The following is a 21,862-nucleotide window of genomic DNA, read 5'->3' as shown; positions in this document are numbered from 1 at the left end:
TGGGATTATTTTTTGTTGTTTGTACCGAGTGAATCATTAACCAACAGTATTAAAAAAGAAGGCCACAACGTAGAAGGACAATCAATTCTTTTTTTTGACCAACCCAGAAATATCAAGAGACAGCCTTGGATCCCTTCAGTTACATTCACCATGTTTTTTTTCTCCTTCTCCAAAAGAAAACCACATCCTTGAGGATGTCAACAAATGTGTAATTGCCCTGCAAGAGGGAGATGTGGACACTCTCGACCGAACTGCTGGAGCTATCCGTGGTCGAGCCGCCCGTGTGGTTCATATCATTAATGCTGAGATGGAAAACTATGAACCTGGTGTCTACACTGAGCGCGTGCTGGAGTCCATCAAGCTGCTGTCTGAGACCGGTAAGTTAACTGAAAGTAAACTTCAGCCTCTTTCTGTGCTAATATCAAACATTTTCCAACAAGCCCTGAGATGACTTGAGCTTCCTTCATGAGGAGTGCTGAACACCTCCTCCACACACACACACGCACACACACACACACACACACACACACACAGACACACACACACACACACACACACACACACACACACACCCACACACACACACTAGCTCTACCGTTAGCTTTCGAGTCTAGTCAGTGACCTACAGACACACCTTAATTGCCTGGCTGCCCAGCTTCCCACAGTGTGGATCAGTGTTCTGGCTCAAACACAAACCCTGGACGCCACCTGTTCACTCCTCTGCCACCCTTGCCTCTGATCTATATCTCATCTGTTGTTTTTTTTTCTCTGTCGTGGCTCATTGCAGGAGACCTGACTCCATCCTTGTAGCAGACCAGACTCAAATTCACTGTGTTTCAGTCCCATTTAAATTCAGCTCACAGCATATTAGGCATGAGCAGTGTTAGTGTGGTGTGCTTTGTGTGCCCAAGTGTATTGTGAAATGCTGTTTATTTATTTATTTATTTATTTATTTCCTGATAAACACTAAGATCTGTCACTGGCCATTGATAGCTTTGAGGTTGCAGTCTCATATATGTGGGCCCCAGAGTGCTAAGTGGGCTAACTGCTTGTTCCTTCGTTACCTTTTAACATGTAGCACACAACATTCTTCCTATTCTATTTATAGGAAGCTATAATGTCCACGTCCCTTGATTGTATATCAGGAGGTAAATTAAGTCAATACATTGAATACAACTAAAATGATTTAACAGGGATTTGCTGAGTATCCTTTTCTAGTTGGAAAACAAAAAAACAAAAACAACAACAAAAAAAATCCTTCATAAACTGGATCACTGTATGCTTGAGTTGCACTGTCTAACCATAAACTACTTCACTAGCATGTCCTTAATTACTAGGTAATTCTAAATTTGCTTCCCTCTCGATTGTGTAATTTAGTTCATTTGAAAAATGCTGGGGGCTGCAGTCTTTGCTCCCTGACCCAGTAACAAAAAAATCTTCTGGCTTTCTGTCCCAATAGTCTGCTTGAAAAAGGAGAATTTTTTTTTTATTTTTTTTTATTATTATTATATTTTATTTTATTTTATTTTATTTTATTTTTTTTTTGGGGGGGGGGGTTCAGTGAGCTTTTCTCTTTCAGTTTTATTTATCTATTTATTTATTCATATTTTTATTTATTTATATTCATATTCTTTCATTTTTATTTATTTTTATTTTTACTACAGACTGAAGTTGCTGAAGGAAGATCTGTCATTTAACCTTTATTTTACCAGGTAAATACCTGTACTTAACCAGGTAAATAACCCACTAAGATCAGGATCTCTTTTACAAGGTTGACTTGGCCAATAGGGCAACAGCACACATCATAAAAAGCCATACAAAAAGTGCAGAATCTTGCTTCCGGATTACAAACCAGAAACTCTCACACTGTCCTCTCTGAAAGTTGAGCCAAAAGCTTTGAGCGAAATAAGATCCACCACTTTCAGGTCATACTGGAGAAAGTTCAATGCAGTAGATACAGCAGAACTAAACACTCTTTTCTTGAGCCCATAGCAGACATGAGGAACAGAAAGCTTGAAAACCTCACAGGAACACAAGGCACAGTGGGTTTTGGTTATTTGACGCTTTGCACAGAAAAAAAGGCATCAGTCCAAGAAGACCTTCAACTTGTGTATACGCATACACTTTCAACTATGGACAACTTGAGTTAGCTCACATTTCATGTATGATCTTGTAGATGCTTTGACTGATTATTTTGTGTTATGGGAGCCAGGATATGTTAACATGTTTTGTTTTGTTCTGTTTTTTAATTATGTGCTGTATTTCTGTGACTTTGTTACCTGCTGCCAGAACGCTCTTGTAAAAGAGATTTTTCATCTCAGTCAGGTTTTTCTGGCTAAGAATATCTTAATAAAACTAAAGTAGAGAAACAGAGCTTTCTTACCATTAACTGTGATGCCATCAGCAAAAAAAAAAGATATAACTACAGTGCATACAATGTGTTTACTGACAATGAACTTGACTCTGAAATACTTCTTGTAGAGCTTGAAGAAGTCACACAAAGAACATATGGAATTGAGCAGATAGAAAAAAAGCACTTTGATTTCCATGGAAACCTTGCTTAGCCTTTCACCTAGCTGCCTTGGCCGACACTGTGAGATTAAATTCATACTAACCAAAGAGAGGTTGATACTTGAACAATTATGATGAGCCCCAAACTCCACAAGTGGTGTCAGTGGTTTTCTGCAGCATACAGGTATCAGTCCTATCGTGTAAGAAGTGTCTGCAGGGACCAGAAAATGTCTATATGAAGCCAAGTTAAGTTGAGAATGTAGATTTAAGTTGAAGGACTTCAGAAGCTGCATGCCAATACTGTAAACCTTGAGGGGAAACACCTGTAAATCAGTCACCACCTGCAAAAGCCAAACTTTGTCTCACAGTGCTGAAGTGAGCTTGTAGCATAGTTTAAGGTTGTAAAACTTGCACCTTAATTGGTGGCATTTAGTAGTCATTTTTAAAACCTGTGGGAGGGAGAAGGTGCAAACTTAAGTCAATGTCAGAGTACAAGGCTGTGCAGACACTGTGAATAACAAACCAGCACAGAATATTCATCAATTATTTTATTCATTTTTTTCTGGTGCTGGTGGTTTTACAACTCCATTTGTATGCCAGTTTTCACACAGAAGCCAGCCTTGTAAAACACAGATGGTCTGGGCGTTGGGCAATCTGTGTTCCTTTCTTATTAATGCAGTCTAGTTTCAGGTATTATGTTGCTCATATTGCGTTAGTAAGTCTGAAGACGAGCAAAGAGCTTTGAATCTAGTGTCCTTCATTTTCTTTTGCTTTATGAAATAGCTTCTCAAAAGAAGACAAACATAACTTTAAACATTTTGAAAAATGATCTAACAGGGTATGACATGAAGGAACGACTAAATTTATAAATTTCTTAACCACTTATGATTAAACCAGATCACAAGGCCTCTTTTCACTCTACCCTCACTATGTCTGTTGTTTTGTTCCTGATCTGCTGTTATGATGGTGGGTCATAACGAGCCCCCTCTGTGCTAGATTTAAGGTTTAAAACATGAAGTAATTCATGTGTTCACATACCTGATTTCAGCCAAAGGGCAGTATGGGTTATATGGATTATCATGCACATCGGCCATCACTGTATAATCCAGTTTTGCTGATTGGTGGTTAATAAAGTGAAGTATTAGTGATTAATAAAGAACAGCAGCAGGTTCTTGTGTACAATAAAGGTCAGTTTTATATGACTGTAACCCTGTCACACACTAAGGTTTTATTATTGGCTGCTGTTCTATTAATTCTCCATGGAGTTTGTTCTTCCAGTCAGCAGGAGCCCAGAAGCATCATGTCAGCATTACTGTGAGCAACCAATCTGGATCTGTTGGTGTTACCTCTTCATACTGATTGCCTGCTGAATTTTCTTCACCATGTTTTTTCTTCATATTTCATCACAATGCTAAAATTAGAATAGTACTTCTAATTTCTTTCTAAGGAAAAAAAAAAATATGTACAAAATTTACCAAACAGATACTTTATATCTAATCCAATTCTGTTCTGAGGCAGTAGCTGAAAGCAGTATTTACCTGACTAGAATAGATAGTCTTTTTACCGGATAGTATTTTATGAGACATTTATTAAACTGCAAACCTTTCAGGATTCAGAACTTATCCCTACATATGTGATATTTTTACAGAATGAGGTTTTTTAAATGAGAACTCCCTCTACATTATAGGGATAAATGGCAAAGGTGAAAAGATTGCCAGCAGCTATATGGATTATCTGAGCCACATATTTAGCTAGCAAACAGTGCATTTACAGCTTCCTGGAATCTGTTAAACTGCATGCTGCATCAACATATGTTGTTTTAGGAATTTGGCTTATTTTTGCTTATAAGGCATTTAACTGATAAAGTATATTTTGAACATAACAATGGCAGAAATGCAGAAAAGAGTGAATCCAAACTTTGTAGACCATGACTAATTTTTCTGTCCATGAAAATGTAAAAAGTAAACTGTATTTGCAGTTTTGAAGGATAAATACAATGCCTTATGTTTAAAGTTCAAAAACCAACGTCTCCTCCGGTTTCAACCCTGTGTTACCTTCACTAAAAGATTGTTGCAGCTGCCGGATCTTGGTGGATTTTTTTTTTTTTTTTGATGTGTCATATTTCATTAAAAAAAGGCAGGGTAATTTTTGGAGTTAACATGGAACAGCTTTTTCAAATCCTTGTAAAAGCACAAGAGCTCACTTATATTTGTGTGAATGCCAGATTTTGCAGGTCGACAGGGAAAGAACACAGGTGGAACAAAAGCACAAGAAAATAACCAATGTGGATGAACTTCAGTCTCTGCTACTTAATATTGCATGACATTTTAGTGTTTGGCATATGACTTGTGTATCTGTTTCTGGTCCACCCAAGAAGAAAGACTGTGTGAGTCTCCCAAGTTCCCCCAAACAACAAATGTTTGTATCACATCAATTGTTAACACAACAACAGAGGCTGCATAGTGGTGTTGTAGCTGCTGTCACTAGCCATACTAAAACTTTTCTGAGCTGTATCAAAGTTTAAAGCTCAAAACATGCTTTGCTTAACTCAATCTAATTTTTTTTGTAAAATAGTTCTAACTTGACTGCAGCTTTGACACATTGTTCAACGTGATAAGTGACACTTTCTTAAATGGCATGGACACTCTGACTAGTTGGGGTCTCAGGTAAGCAGGGGCCTTTCATTGATGTTCTCAAAGTCTTTGATCAAAGAAATATTTCATAATTTGATATGAAGGTCTTGATTTGTTCATAAGACATAATAATTCAAAATTCTTAAAGAGTTAAAGATCAGTGTAGCACAGGTGGCCTGTGAATCATAATAACGACACACTCACTTGGAGAAAATATTCATTTAAGTCTTTACAGAGATTTAATTTCTGTAAAAAAAAAAAAAAAATGACTGCCCTTGATTCTACACACTTAAACTGCTGAAACTACAGCAGCAGTTCACTCACATTTATCTTAACATTTCCATCTATGGTAAAGTGAGACAAGGAGGGCTGCATGGGTGACTTCAGTACATGGTCCAATGTTTCTGTTGTCAAATGTCAGTATTTTTGTTTGTTTTGTCTTTCTTCCTTTCTCAATTGAAAATTCTTAAACATTTCATTCCCATACTATATCTAACTTAGTTTTTATTTTATTTCTGTCTTCTTAAATAATTTTGACTGTAGCTGCGTTTCCATTACACTTTTTTGCAAAATAAAAGCAATATTTCTAAAGTTTAAAAAAAAAATCAGTTTTGCCTTGCCAGTGTTTCCATTACGACCGGAATTGCGCACAACTTGAGTAAAGTAAAACATATTGTCCATCCGGATGCTGCACTCATGATGATGCAGATTCTTGAACATTAGAGTTTTTATTCACTGCTCAAACTGTCGGCCGTGATCACGCTAACTCAAAACAGGCATGAACAAAACACTGAATGAAGATCATCATCTCCAGTCCCCACGCACACAGACCTCCGCCCCTGCTGCTCTCTGGCCGGCTCACAGCCGTCCTGCCAGAGTCCGTTTGTGTGGCAGTGGACACATACAAGAAGGTGAGGGAGGTGCATTGTTATAACATGACGTTTTTGCGAAAAAGGTGTTTTCATTGCACTTTTGCGAGAAACTTCAATATCGAAACTTCTGAAAAACCACCTCATGAGAGCGTAAAAACTTTTTATCAAAATTTGAGAGGTTTTTGGAAAATGTGGCGTTTCCATTTGCCATTTTTTATTGCAATTTTTACGTTTTTGCACAATTCTAGGTGTAATGGAAACATAGTCTCTGTTTTTCCTACCTTCCTAATTTTGACAGTTAGTGAGCTACGGTCAAATGTTAGACACAGGAGTATGTAAGAAAGCTGTAAAGTTTGCCCAATCTGAACTGTGACGCAGCCGCTCTGCCCCATGGAGCTTTTCAACCCAAACAGGGCTGTATCTTAGATGTTGAAGGACTGTAGCCGCCTCGGAAGCAAAGGAAGATTTGCTGATTGAGCTGCATGCAGAAGATCACATCTGTGTTGGATCCACAAAAACAAATAGGCTTTCTGAAGGCAAGGCTAAGTGTGAAAAAAAAAAGAAAAGAAATCTCATTACAATGAATGTCTTAACCATGATGAGTGGTAGGGGAGGAGTTGCTCAAGATTAAGTAGACTTGGGGACACTCTAGCATAGCTTGCATGCTGTTTCTCTGGCTTGAAGCTGACCATCATCCTTTCTGGCTTCTTCACTTACTAGTGACATCCAGCCCCGAGGAGTTTTGAACACCACTTCAAAACTCCTGAAATGCCCCTTTAAGGAGAACTCCTATTCTGCACTTTAACGATGCCTTGTTTCCTCTTGATTTTGTGCACTAATTGAGGCGTAGGTTAGGAACCTGTTTTGTTACACCACTATTTCATTGGCCCTGTATTTCTCTTTGATGAACGGCTGTTGCTTTTCCTCCTTTTTTGTCCCTCTTAGTGGCGGTGTTGGAGGGGGGGTTTAGGGACTACCATGCACATTTGATCTGGGCCATAAAGTACTTATTGATCCTTGTGAACTTTTGCCTCTCTCTCTTCCCTCAGTTCTCTCAGGCCTGATGCCTATGGATTGTAACACATAGTCAAGGATAAATCTATAGCTGGGGGAAAGATGATTAAGTGTAGCTGAACAAAGGGAAAGGGGATATAGGGGCACACACTTTTTAGAGGGTACTGAGTCCAATTAACTAGACCCGACCAAAAAATCAATAGCTGTCACCAAGGATTTTACTAAACGATTTGAGTAGGGATTTTAGTGGAATTCATTGATGTGGTCCCTTTTTCTTCTTTTCTCTGTGTTGTGCATGTGTTGAACAAATATCCTCTGCTTTTGCGTGTGTCTGTGTGTTGTTCTGAATCTTGGAGCTGGCCTTTTATAGCTTTTTTTTTTTTTTCTATCTGAATGCTCTAGTGTTAAAGCCCATGGTCTCTCACGCCAGTCGCGCCCACTTGCTTTTATTTCTGACAGCTGCCACATCAACACGAGACACTTATCACAAATACCTGCACTTTGACCTCGTCTCACTTTGCCCATTCCTCTTTTCATATTGAGTGTGGTCAGATATATGGCCATGCCAAATGCAGACAGCCAAGGTACACAACTCTTCAGTGTAAAGCTGAGCCATAGATTCCTGACAGACAGTCCTCACATAGGCCCAAGATTGAAGCGTGTCCTTGAGAGGGAGAAAAATCAATAGCCTAATGGGAAAGTGGTTATGGCTTCTCTCCCTCTCTTTTTTTTACCCTCTCCTTCCTTCTTCTCTGAGACACTTTTCTGCCCACTAACTCCCTGTGTTTAAACTAAGCTTCTCCTCAAAAAAAAAGGGAGAGACAAATTTTAAAGTCGATCATTAATGTGGTGCCTGGAGAGGGTAGATTAAAAAACCTGATATATGGCCTAAGTCAGTGTGCCATTTAGGGAGAGACGCTGGCGTCGCTCCTTGTTATTACATCGGGGCACAGTAAATGGGATTTAGCTAGGGTTTTGCAGTGAGTAATAACACACATGCTCACTCTGCCACCCACATGTCATGCCTGTAAATCAGTGGATCAACTGCACTAAAAAAGAAGCACAGTAGGGACCGAGGGATAGAAGTAAGGACACTTTACACTGCCAACTTCTGAAAGAATAGCTCTAAGGAGAAAACTTTTTGGCTGGCCTTACTTTAAGCAAAGTACCACCAACATTGAGCCTTAAGTGTAAAAGCTTTGATCAGTTTACTTCATAAGTAACATCAGTGGCTGATAATGGAAGAAGAGAGGAGCGTTTTACTCAAGGAGAAAAAGGACTCTTAATCTGTGCTCCCTTAATTCTTCAAAGGGTGCAGTTGTTGAACGGGATGAGTCACTCTTTCTATTTGGGCCCATTGTTATGATGATGGACAAAAAAAAACGGGTTTGAGCCAGAACGGCAAACAGATGGCCAACTCATAACTTGCGAGGATGGGAGGTGAGGTCTCTTAATCAGCAGGTAAATAGAGGTGGGAGCTACAGTAGGAGAGAGTGCTGATGAGAAAATTGCTTTGAGAGCAGCAGTGCAATGTGAGGAGGTCGGTGAAACATTTTAACCAAGGTGAGAGCGAGGGGGGACACAGCAGTAAACAGACGGAAAGCAGGAGCACTAAAGTTCTAATCTCACAGCCTTTAATCTTCTGTCAGATTTATTCATAAGTGAAGTTTGATTTTTTTTTTCTGTAGTCATGCATTAATTATGGGGTGAAACCAATAAACTTTGAAGCTATGTATTTGTTAAATGCTCCAATAAGTTTACTTGTAGCTGCAGGCTTTATCTCTAGTGTATTGCTGAGCAGGCATGACACATTGGGCCTTTTATTGCTGAAACCAGGAATATTGTTCAGCAAAGTTGTGTTCAGTAACACCTACGATAAGCTGGAAGACAGTGTAGAGCTAAACTGCAGAGATGAGTGATACTCCTTTGTGGGTTCACCAGTAGGTGTGACCACCTTCACTTTAAAGTTTTATGATCCTTTACTCTCACAAATATCAACTGTAGCCTTTTAAAACGGGGTCATGTATGAGACACAGTACAGGGTGGGCCAGAAATATTTACCTATTGTATATCTTTATTTTGTTTGCTTAGCTTTTTTCCTAGAAACTTAAAATTTTAGATAGTTTATCTTGAAAGGCAAAGCTTTTGATGCACCTGAGTTAATTTGTTTACTCCTAATGATTGTCGAGTGTGGCATCGAAGGGTAAGCGCGACCAGATTGTGGCCTTGTAGGAGGCTGGATTGACAACAATGCAAATCATGAAAAAGGTGAATGTTTGTCGTAAGACTGTCTACAAAGTCATGAAAAGATACAAGGAGACTGGCAATACCACTTGCAAGCCAATCCCTGGAAGAAAACATTTAGTCTGGACCAAAAGGGTTGTTGAGATGGTGAGGAAGAGAACCCAAAGGAATCCTGGTAGGAGCATGAGGGCAACAGCAAAGTAAGTGAACATCTCTAGAACTTCACTGAGAAGAATCGTCAAACAGGATCTTGGACTGAAAGCACTAAAAATGCAACACAGACAACTAATTTCAGCTGCTTCCAAGAACAACGGCTTAACAGAGGGAAAATGATGCTGCAGGAGATCTAGAGTGCCGCAGACAAAGTCCTGGTTTGGTCTGATGAGAGGATCTTCCGTTTAGGCAGTGGTCAATTCCCAGAATGATGGTGCAGATGGTGCAGTAGCTCACACATCCAATGTTACACAGGCCTGGTGCAAGCAGCACTTTCCTAGCTTCTGGGCAAGAACATGTAGCCTCCATCAAGTCCAGACATCAATCCAATGGACTTTGCGATCTGGTCTATCCTGGAGAGGGAGGTCTCAAGAGTATCTCACAGCAGTGCCACTGCTTTGAAGACAGCTATGATGAAGTCATGGTCAAAACTTGATGCAGAGACAGTGCAGGGTGCAGGGTGGCCATATCAAGATGTAAATATTTTTGGTGACAGAGAATTTAGAATAGAAACTGTGTTCAATGTTTGCTATGTTTGTCTGCAGGCATTTTTGGATAGTGCGGAAATAAACGATGGGTAAATCTTTCAGGCCCACCCTGTATGTACATATGGCATCTTAAATTAATAGTACTTCACTATCCAGTGACATACAACAAGAGTTAAAACACATTATATTAAAGATCATGTAATTAAATGTAACACAATAATACTGGTGTTGAAGTTAAACTATTGTTACAATTTTAATTTGCTCAGATTCAGACAACACTTGTGTGTCAGTCACGAATATGATGTGACCCATAAGATGCAGTTGGAGGGCAGTGATTGTGCTTAGTATATCTGACATTTTAAATAGTGCATAGGCATGTCATTAAAACACATTGAGTAAAACAAATTTCTGCAAAAACTGAAAGAGGAAATCAAACATTTGACATTTTTAGAATAAAAGCTCCATATAAATTATAAATGCCATTTTTTACAGAGGTATATTTGAATTTGAGGCGTAAAACCTGTGAAGTCTGTGCTGTTTGCAGTTGGTTAAAAACCTCACAGGATTGCACCCTCTCTGCTTTGAGTTTTTTTCCAGCGTTCATTGTACTTCCACAGCTTCTCCGTTTAACTATGCTTAAGCCTAAGGGGTGAAAAAAATCCATTCCTACATGGTCACATTTAATTCCCTTCATCATTTTTCAGCTGGAATGAGTGAAATTGCTCCTTACCATCAGCAACTTTGCTCATTAAGAGCTTGGAGAACATTTAAATATTTCTATTTAAAACGCCTTCCCAGCAATTCCCAAAAGCCTATTTTACGCTTCTCCAGTAAGTGGATTAAACTGAATTAAAAATGAAAAGAAAAAGGAAAGACTTTTTGTAATGCCTTTTATGTTTGGTGAAATATAGCTTGTGTTTTATATCAGACAAAAATGTATACGGCTGGTACACCTTTGGTGCTGGGTGATTAACTGATGCACATAGTTTGCTTCGAATGTAAGATAGAAGGAGGAGTATGGAAAAACAATAAATCCTCACAAATGCCTTTTTGTCTGAGCCTTACCAAAAACCTCTGAAGTCTTTTGTCCTTTTCTTCATTATTTATTTTTCTGTAGCTTTGATCTTTGAAGACCTGCTGTCTCACCATAGGTTTTTTAATTCATTTAAGTATCCATTTCCCAAAAGCAACCAGGGGATCTTTTCACCACGTATCAATACACAAAATGTTTATTTTTCTCTCCTTCTGGCTGAAATGGTTTTAAATCATGTTAATTTTGTCCTATACACACCCATATATATATATAGATCAACCTTTTTAAGTAGTGACGGCCCGACCAGATAAGCTGCATACTTTATCATGATAATTTTCCCCAGTCCATCCCCAGAAATACACACAACCAAACCGTGCCTCTAATTATTTTACTCAACCAGGGTTGCATGGAAAGATAGCCAGCTAAATATTCAAACATTCATCCTTTATCCGTGGACGTTGAATGTCTATTCACATTCAGCACAATTCAACTGAAGACACAAAGAGCATGAAGCTCCTCCATCCAGCCTGCCCAATTGATACTGACAACAAAACCAACCATTTTTATGGTCAATGGGGACTTTCCTTTTGTTGCATGGTGCTTGTGCCACTCAGAAGACTTTGATGAATTTGTTTCCTTTTGACGGCATTGTGATTTGACAGGCTGAGCTTGCAAGTTGCCGTGCCTGTCCTGTTACACTGACGCAGTAACAGCAATCATTTTCCAGATGCTGAAATGCGCGTGCAAACACACTTACACATACCAGACACATACGTACGCAAACACACCTGTGACAGACAGGCCAATCTTTCTGCTGTGCTCTGGTAATCCAAGGTGAAGTAGCTAATTGGTTTGCAGTGTGTTGACAGCGTATTGTCACTTACACAAAGGCTTAAGGTGACACCTTGTCATCCTGTGATGTATACAAGTGAGCACGAGACTAATGCAAGCTTAGAACCTGCTCATATTTAACTCAAGCTTGAAGTGGGGGTTATCAAGTCCTCAACCTGAGAAACTACACATTTAGAATTCTACTTTTAATACGCCATTTCCTTTGTCTGACTGGTAAACCTGCAGTTTCTCTGTTTGACCTGACTCTCACATGCCTTCTTTTTGTTCTCTATCCCTCCCTACCCACCTGTGTGTCCCTGCAGTCATGCCTCGTTTTGCTGAACAAGTGGAGGTTGCTATCGAGGCACTGAGTACAAACCCCCCACAGGCCTTTGAGGAGAACGAGTTCATTGATGCATCCCGTCTGGTCTACGATGGTGTCCGCGACATCCGAAAAGCTGTCCTCATGATCAGGGTAAGTTATTCACTATATTCCTCTGAAAAGCTAACAGGAAGCACTCCCTGAATAATACACAGCCATGATTAGACAGCAATAAAACTTTTTTCCCCATAAACGCTGACCAGTAGCAAGCATTGTAAATCATTTCCTGCTTCCTCCAAATGTTTGACCTGTTAGTTGAGAATTTTATGATTGCAGACGTTTGAATTAATTATTTATTTCCTGATGTTTTATGATCAGCTGGTGAGTCAGTTTTAAAGAATATTTGATGAAAATTTATAGGGGATTTTTCAATGCAATCAGCAATAACTTCAGTCTGTGAATGATGGTGTTTCTTCTCCACTAAATAATTAAAAAATATTCATCCATGAAAGTAGAGCTTTTATTCTGGATAAATAATTAAAACTCCTGAATGGCACTCTTGTAGAAACAAATTTTTCACACTTACAGGCACATCTTCAGTTTTTGCATCTTTGTTTTAATTTTAAAATGCTAATCTTTGGAAAAATTTTGTGGATCACAGTGTATTCTTCTCCCCTAGAGTTTAAAAGCAAATCAGCAATAACACAAATATGACATTTAAGAGACTCCCCTTTTTAGATGTTAGATGTTGGTATGCAATAAGAAATATGCTGCAGAACATCACAATACCAGCAACTCTTGTGCGTCACACACCCACTCTGATGATACAGTATCTGCATTTTTCACCCAAACTGGCCCTTCTCTCTTCACCATGTAATTCATTTATTCAACTTTATGCAAGCTGGAAGGTTTCCCAGTGCAGCTCTGGAAAAAATCTAATTATGGAAAATAATTTGATGTTGGTAAATAATGTAAAACAGGCAGCTTTGAACTGCCCGGGACCAGCTGGCTTCATAATCCCATCCAAGTTCAATTACTTTCTGAGGAAACAACTTGGAGATCCTTGCCTTTACTGCTTTCTAACTGAATCATATAGATAGCAAATGTTGGTGCTACGTGTAATAGTTTTTTGTGTACCCGTTTTTATGTGCCCGTGTTATTCTTCTCCTTCTTAAGCTGCATGATGTTCCCTTTAGAATTTTTACAGCACAGATCTTATGAGTGTGGTGGATTAAGGAACCAATTCTCCACAGTGTTTAAAAATGGAGGCAGGTCAGGAGAGGAGAGTAAAGTTATAAGAGAAGTTATCAAAAACAGTTTTGTCCTGGCCTTTATGTACCCTCAAACACACTCTCACACATGCTCACAGAGCAGAGTGGTACCATGAAGTTAGAGAGTACCAATAGAATGAAACATGTATGAAATTGAAGAAGAGTGGTTGGAGATGAATGACTTTAATATCTCAAGTGCGATTTGCCATTTTTTTCCCCCAATACTTAAAAAAAGGTCATGTGGTTATTTAGAGCTACAGCAAAAAAATTGACATTGGTGCAGCGTTTGAGGTTCCACAGTTATTCTCAAATACCATAACACAAATTATTGTACAAAGTCAGAATGTTAACTACAATACAGAATAGAATAGAATAGAATTGAACGTTATTGTCATTGTAACAAGTACAAGATTGAAGTCACAGCAGCAACCAAGAAAACAAAAGTAAGAAAGTGTATAGAAAGTGCAAAAAGGTCCATAAGAAAATCGATGATGACAGCTTGTCCATCATCCTCCAGTTCAGCCAGCCTCCGCCTCCACAGGGTCCAGAACTGAGCTTCTTCAGCAGTCTGTTCAGTCTCTGTCTCCTGTATCCTGTGTGCTCACAGCAGGTGAAGCTCTACCAAAATGGTGTTGGTGTCCAGTGTTAGCTCTGTTAGCCATGTCTGTCAATAGCATGATTCTACTCTGCCGTCTGGTATTCCCTCTGTTGCTGGGTTAGCACGGCTATCTTGTCCATCTTACTAGAGATAGATCTTACGTTCCCAATAACCACGGATGGACGGACAGGTCTATGTCATCACTTCTTAGCGCACACCTGAGAACCAGCACGTCGTCCTCACCTCCTTCTCCTTACCTTGTAGGAAGACATCAGACTTTACACCAGTTAGCATTGACATGCTACAGGCTGCTAACAGCTGAGTTCACTTGTAAACAATGTGGCCATGGTTACATGTAGGATCTCCAGACACACGGGAGAAAAAGTAGTACAAATATTACTGAAGCCACACAAAGTTTGGTGTCCATGACCAACAAATGAACCATACAAAGTAATGATCCACTCCGAATACAAAGATTACGAAAAAGAGACGAAAAAATTACAAGAAACGGACAAAGAGGAGAGAGCTGCTGCAAAATGCAGCTATAGCCAACAGGGCAGCACCTAGCAACATTAAATGATGTCCTTATGCATTTAGTCCATATTTGCACCAATCACAAGATTAACAAAAAGAATAACCTTAACAGGACAAAACAAAACAGCCACCCTATTATTTATTCCAGAGCTCTTTCTGAATTTGTGTTGCAAAATTCTTATTTCCAAATTTTAAAACTTTCCAAATAATTTTTCATACATTTATATAAACTGCTTTTATATGGGCATACACATGTATGTACAGGGGCTGGTAGGCGTCAGACGATTTGCATCAGCAACAACACAATTGCAAAAGCTACATCTCAAATGCAAGCACAGCAACGGGAATGCAAATACCACAACACAAATGCAAACCCCACAACACAAATACAAAAGCCACAACAGAAGTTAAGAGGACAGTTTTTCTAATGGACAAAGGAAAGTTTTGAAAGTAAGTTAGTGATTGTTTTCTTTTATAACCCCAGCTGTAATAAATAAAGCTCTAATGCTAATGTTATGACATGACTGTTCATAGTGCTAAATATAAGATGACATATTACTGGTGAATAAAGCAATGGAATTATTATGAAGGATATTACAAGGTGGCTCCCTTACAAAGCTTAATTTATCATTGCTTAATTAAAAAAAAATAATAATCATTTACTTACTTTTGCAACTTTTCTATGTCTGTTGAGATACTTAACCTCTTTTAACTTCCACTGTGGCTGTACTTCCATTGTGTAGTGACATTTGCATTCCTGTTGAAGCTTTTGCATTCCTGTTGAAGCTTTTGCATTTGTGTAGTCCCTTTGGCATTTGTGTTTTTGCATTCATGCTACGGCTTTTGCATATTGACTGTCACCAACTGGCCACTATATGTATAAATATTACACATTTGTATTTGATGAGCATTTGTTAGTTTAACTCAAATGTGTCCAGTACTTCAAGTTAAAATATACTATCAAAACACTCCTAATCCAGAAATTTGGTACCATTGGAAATGCTGTCAGCTAGTGATTTAGTGATTGATGATTATATGTCCCTGGGATATTTTGCATATGTGATTAATGGAACACAGTTAAATTTGCATTCAATCATGCTCTTTCAACTAGGGACAAATTTGAAAGCCATCCAAGTAGACAACAAGAAAAAAAGAAAATTTCAAAAATTTCCCAGAATTTTTAAGAAAAATTCATTAAAGTTGATGGCAACAAAACCCTGAAAAGACAAAACAGACGTAAACGAACGTAGTCTACTGCAATAGGGCGTTATGAAGCAAACGTCAGCAGGGGCCATACTGGAGATGGAGTAGGCCTTGAACCACCTCTCTTATAACTATTGGGCTATTGGCACTTCTGCATTGCCTAGTGTTTAGACCGGTTGCCGCTTGGCTGCCGCTGAGATCTGCAGATAATCAGAAGAGGTCATGGCCAATGGTACTCCATAGTTTCTCTGGCAGGGACCACTCAGAACCTCCTCCATGAGACTAATGCAACATATAATATTGTTATATTTATTTTTGAATGTACAAAAAATATGGAAAAAAAGATGGACTCCTCAACCTTGTCCTATGTTATGTCACAAACCTGGTTAAAAGCTATTGAAACCTATAACCATAGACTCTGTGATACAGGCATGAATGTTTTGGGGTTTTTTTTTTTTCTAATATATAAATAAACAAAAAATAAATACTTAAATGAATAGATAAATAAATTACAAAATGACAAGCTTAGAATCTGAAAAAAGGCATCAGTTATTGAAACAATCAAATTAATACAATCAAACTCTGCAACATGCCATGATATACAGTGGAATTAAGCAGTACACTTTCAGCTCTTGTGGATAGATGTGTGCTAAATAACCCTAATTAAGTGTAGAGTAGATGTATTTTGCTGTGAAGGATAACTTAAACTGCTTTAAGGTTGTTTCTTTTTGTGAAAGACCTGCTTTACAGTCAGTGCAATCATAGTGTAAAACATTGTTTATATTCCTGTGAATGAGTAAATCCCAAAGAGGCAGCCCTCTCACAGAGCACAAAAGGTATCACTGAGTGCTCTTCTTGTGTAATCGCGACAGGGATGTGAACACAGCCTGTTTTTAAATGTCATCCTCATGTAGAGGTGATAACTTAACACACACATACATACATTTTTTGATCTGCTGTTCAACTCTGCAACATGGAAGCCATCCAGCATATGTTACCATGGTGATGTAGTCCAGTTAGAAGAAGAGCCAGCTTCATGTGATCAACATGCTCATGTTTGTGAGTTAGCTGGCACCCTCACTAATCTTAATTAGCGAGACAGCCCTTTAGCCAGCAGAGAGGAATAAAAATGCTTATTAATCACTTATTCTCTCACTTCGAGCTGATGCAAAAATATAACTGAGTTATATTTCAATTTCTTTTATTTGATGAGAGACCAGAAGATGTTTGTGCCCAAAATTTCTGTGCAGACTGAGCATGCTAGAGTAATGCCTTTTCACTTTGAAACAAACAAAAAAGATAAATCAAAGGGCCGCCATCGCTTGTGAAAAAACGAAATGAGATTACAGACAAAGCAGTGATTAAATATTACAAGTTAGTATAAAGACTGTGTGGGGATCAGCTGTCTTAATGCTCAAGTACATAGACAGAGTTCATTTTACAAAATATATTCATATTTATGTTTTCTTTAAAACCATGCATTTGTATTATTGTCAACAAACCGAAAAAGCAGTCCATGACAAATCTTTTGGAATAATTTGTGATGCACATCTCCTGCAGATAAGTCAAAATACTCCCATGCATTTATCAAATTCAGGTTGTTCACGTAGGCTTTGCTCTATTCTGAAACTGTCACTTTTTATTGCTTTCGAACCTGTGAGTTACATGGCATTTGTTGAGGATTTCATTTTATCTCTTTGCCCTTTCACCAAAACAAATGTGTAACGACTGTTAACTAAGAGAGGAAAAAAAACGTACCCACCTTGCAGTACCCTTTTTGCTTTGAATCTTTGTAGCTTTCTCTTGACACCAACATTTTTCAGATTATGCCACCAAATCATCAAAAACACTTGCTAACTTCTTGAGTGAAACTTAGACTTCAATTTGACTCCTGTAATTGTGTGAGTTTTCTGTGATATACTCAGGTTGGTTGTAGATAAAACCTCCAATGAGGCGCAGTACAGTGAGAACAACATGATGGGTGTGCTTTCTTTTACTCTGGATTCCTGCACAATGGGGCATGAAGGCAAAGAAAATTGCCCTTTTCAGCTGTCATTTTATGAGCCTTTTTTCATTTGCAGTTGATCTCTCTTTGAGTATTTGTATGACTTTGTGTTTCAGACACCAGAGGAGCTGGAGGACGACTCTGACTTTGAGCAGGAGGACTATGATGCTCGCAGCAGGACTAGTGTCCAGACTGAGGACGATCAGCTTATTGCTGGACAAAGTGCTCGGGTGAGTACACGTTTAGCCCCTCTCAGGACAACAACACATCTGTGCTGTTTGTGAAAATGCTGCACAGCATTTCTGCATTGTAGTTTTGTTGTTCCAGTAGTAAACTTCTGAACAAGTTAAACTAGATCCCACACAGTGTTCCCTCGTATAAGGGAATTGATTCATTTAACTAGTTCTGCGTCTGAGGATTCAAGTCCACCATCATGATTCTAACAACAGGATTATTCTAATAAACACTGTTCAGGGAGAGCAGGTGTAAAATTGCAATCACAAACACAGAAGTAATTAACAAAATCCCAGAAGAGGCCCAACAATAACAGAATACAGTTTAGTGCTGTGCCAAAGCTTCAGTCGTGACCACCAGAGTCTGAGCTTTGTTGCACATTAGCAATTTTTCACTTGGGCCCAGCTTAAAGTACATTAAGAGCGTATCAGCACCAGCACCCCCCCTTCAGCAGAACAGCAGCTCGAGTGGTGTGTTGCATGTTGAATGGATTGAAAATAGCAGGAGTAAGACCTGGCCCAGTGCCTCTCCCTGTGGCACAGGCCTGTATTATACCGCTTGTGTCACATAGTCAGCTCACACAGGAGGGTAGTGCATGAAGAATGAAGAAATACAAACAACAAAAACAACAGCTTATTATTCCTATTTTGTGAGCTCTACGACTTTAAAAGTGCTTGTGGTCGATTTCAACAGAATTCCAAATAAAGACTACCAACTCAGAGTATAGGGCGCAGCTAACAGGCTATTTTTCCTGCTCAATACTTGCACAAAATGCTATTCTGGAAAACAATATCACTGTATTAAATGGAATAAATTGGATGATAATAAGTCCCAGCAAAGCAGAGTAATTGGAACCTTTTAGTAATTTAGTGACTCATCAACCCAGGTTACAAAGTGATGTCTTTTTGTTTATATATCAGCTAACATAAAATGATGATTAAGCTATTAAATAAGTCATAAAAGGAAGAAAATTAGCTATAAATTGGCCATAAATGTTATAACTGCTGATTAAGCTCTAAATTATTGTTTCAAATGTGTTCCTTTGATTTCTTTTTATTAATGAACCAGTTTATTTCACTTAGCTGAACTGTAATATGATATATTGTTTATACAGAAATTAAGGGGAAGTGCCTCATTTTTCTGTTTCACAGTTTTCTGTTCTTTGGTAGTCCACTTTAAGTTTTGTACAACTCAAAAACTTTTAATAAAATCAGATGTGAAGTCCATACCAAAAAGAAAAGCATTAGGTACGGAAAAGCTGCTCCAAAATATCTGTAGGGGTCCTGAGTGTGAAGTGCTTAGACTTTGTGGTACATATACTCCCACTAAGGTTTCCCGCAGCGGTACATCGCGAGGCCATCTGAGCTTAGCTGCACCAGCGCTACCACACAAAGGAGCCTCACAGGACCAAACTGTTTGCTAGTTTTCCTGGCACTGAACTGTGCTTTGAGTGGGTAGCTCTTCTTGGGAACAGTTTGAAGTAGCAGCATGTCCTTTTGTCATATCTTGTTGCTGTACAGATATAATTTGGATGAAAGGGTAACACAGGGAATGCAGTGATTTTTGGGGCACCCTCAATCAACCGGATACACACTTGAGCTTGAATTTGATAAATGCTGTATCAGAGTATCATCAGATATCATTATACCAATTTGAACGTTGAGTGTGCATTATTATGCACATCATAGCACACTCTTGCATTTTGACAAAGCCTGTCACGCAGTTAACTGATAATTGCTTTGTTTTTCCACTCATGGACACTGTTATGCCCTCAGAGGCTGAACATTTGCACACGCAAAAGACAAGCATATCCTTCAACAGTTTGCTGTCAACCCCATGTGATGAACCCAGTTGGTCACAGCCTGTCGTGTCAGCATGAAGCCCGCCATCCTGTTACGGTCATGCCAAATGCATGCTTGTGTTTCAGCTCAAATGGGCAAAGAAACATAATCTACTTTCTCCTTATGAGCTGACATGAGCACACTGAGGTTTACAGTCATGATCCCTCCAAGCTCCTCTAGTGCTCTCGTATTACACACATGACGCAGGCAAAATATCTCACTCTCATTTTCTTTATCATGCCGTCTTTCTCCTTTGCTCAGTGTACGAATAAATAAAATCAAGTGCAGGGCAGTCCCACAGGCCTTTATCCTCATGCCTTGCCTTGTCTGGTGCTCCCCTTGTCACTACTGCTATATGTGTGCATGAAGCTAAGTTATTAGAGCAAACATGCATAATAAGAAGGCAGACAAACACACAGGGGAAGGAGACCTGTACATAGAGTCTCTTTCTATTAGGACGTGCCAACAAAAACTCCCCGTCTTTAACACACCACGGTTAATGCACAAGAAACCTAACACATATTGCCCCTCCCATACACACACATTCTCATACACACACAACATCTCTTAACACAGTGATTGGATAACACTGTTGATAGGTCATCCATAAAATTGAACTCTGAGTGTCTGGGCAGTTTATTTCAAATGAAACAAATTAAAGTCATTTCAAGACGCCGCGCTTGGTGAAGAAACCCGGAAAGCGCTCTAATCCCTGCAGACGTAGCCGAGTCGCGGAGTGTATTGGCACAGCACTCCCTCGGCCGGATTTGCCACTATGTTAAGCTCCCTAGGCCCGCTCCTTGTTGTTATCAGTAAAGTAGGGGAAGGGATTTGGGGATAAGTGAATTCTAGAGAGCAGAGGAGGAAGAAGGGAGGGGGAGAGGGCTCCACCAAGTGCCTTCCTGCTCCCTTGACGTCCCAATTGGCTCATGTGTTTACCCCTGTGCTGCAGCTCTCCTTTGTGTTCTGAAGCCCTCTGTCTGTTCTCTCTCTTCTCTCTTTCTTCCTCCCTGACACGTACTCTCTTTTGTCACACCATTTTCAGAGTGAATTTGAATACAGACCAAATCCCTCACCCTCTTTCCCCTAACGCCCTTGATCCCTAATTTTAGAAAAGGAATTTCAAATCCAAATTGTCGAGTTTCAGGAGACTTTTTGCTCTCTTTAGCTGTTGGAAAGAGCGAGATGTGTCGGTTTAGTGCAGCTCTTATCTGCAAGGAATGGAGGAAACTTTTTGATTGCACTTACTAAAATAGCCTCACATGGAAATATCCGGATTTACAGGCAGGCACTTTACACACCTGTTAGAGTGGCATTTAGCAAACCCATAGCAGTGCTTGCTCTCCACGGTGGACTCTCTATTTTGACACCAGCATCGTACTGCTTGGTTTAATTATGAAAAAATTGTTAATAATTGATGCCCCAACAGTTGGGTGCAGGATTAATATGTGCCGCCAAGATTTGCTAATGACCACCTTCATGTCCTGAGGTCAGAGTGCCCAGTGGTGCAGTGCAACAATCTATGTTACTATTGATTAGAAAAAAATTACAGCACAGCTTTGCCTATATAATGTTTGGCTACATAAAATATGAGCATGTAATTAGGAAACTATTGCCAAGAGGGGAGCTGACTTTTGCAAACAGAGATCAGACTACATTTTTTGTTGTCTTTGTGTTTGTATTTATGAGATGTTTTTTTCAAGCTTTGAATATGAGAACAGTTAAGGATTTAAATAAACAGCATGAATAAAAACTTCTTAAAAATGAGATACATAAAATATTTTGTTATGTAAAACAGAACCAAACAAGCAGAAACAAAAGAGTTTACTCAGCCAACCATGTCAGAGAGATTATCTTTTGAATATGGTTTCAACATTTGGCATGTAGGCTCTGACCTTGTCGCTCTTCACACAAAAAAATAAAAAAAAACAACAACATAAAACTCACCACAGCAGGGACTCGCTAAGGCTGGTCAGAGCTGAGGCTGTAATCAAAAGGCTGTATTGGACATGTGG

At 39.1% G+C, this 21,862-nt stretch overlaps 1 protein-coding gene across 1 annotated transcript in view; it reads left to right on the top strand.

Annotated features, from left to right (window-relative positions):
* Nucleotides 1–21,862, top strand: part of ctnna2 (catenin (cadherin-associated protein), alpha 2) — a 335,649-nt gene that overhangs the window by 299,008 nt on the left and 14,779 nt on the right. The window contains exons 12-14 of the mRNA XM_074686588.1: nt 177–377; nt 12,163–12,314; nt 17,889–18,002. Of these exons, the coding sequence (XP_074542689.1) occupies nt 177–377; nt 12,163–12,314; nt 17,889–18,002 (467 nt within the window). The remainder of the gene's footprint in view (nt 1–176; nt 378–12,162; nt 12,315–17,888; nt 18,003–21,862) is intronic.

The sequence above is a fragment of the Halichoeres trimaculatus genome, unplaced genomic scaffold, assembly GCF_033239565.1.
Source record: "Halichoeres trimaculatus isolate MK-OKI-2021-1 unplaced genomic scaffold, fHalTri1.1 fHalTri1_scaffold_2, whole genome shotgun sequence".
NCBI lineage: Eukaryota > Metazoa > Chordata > Actinopteri > Labriformes > Labridae > Halichoeres > Halichoeres trimaculatus.
Note: the sequence above shows the minus strand (reverse complement) of the source record. Positions and strands in the feature narration are given on the sequence as shown.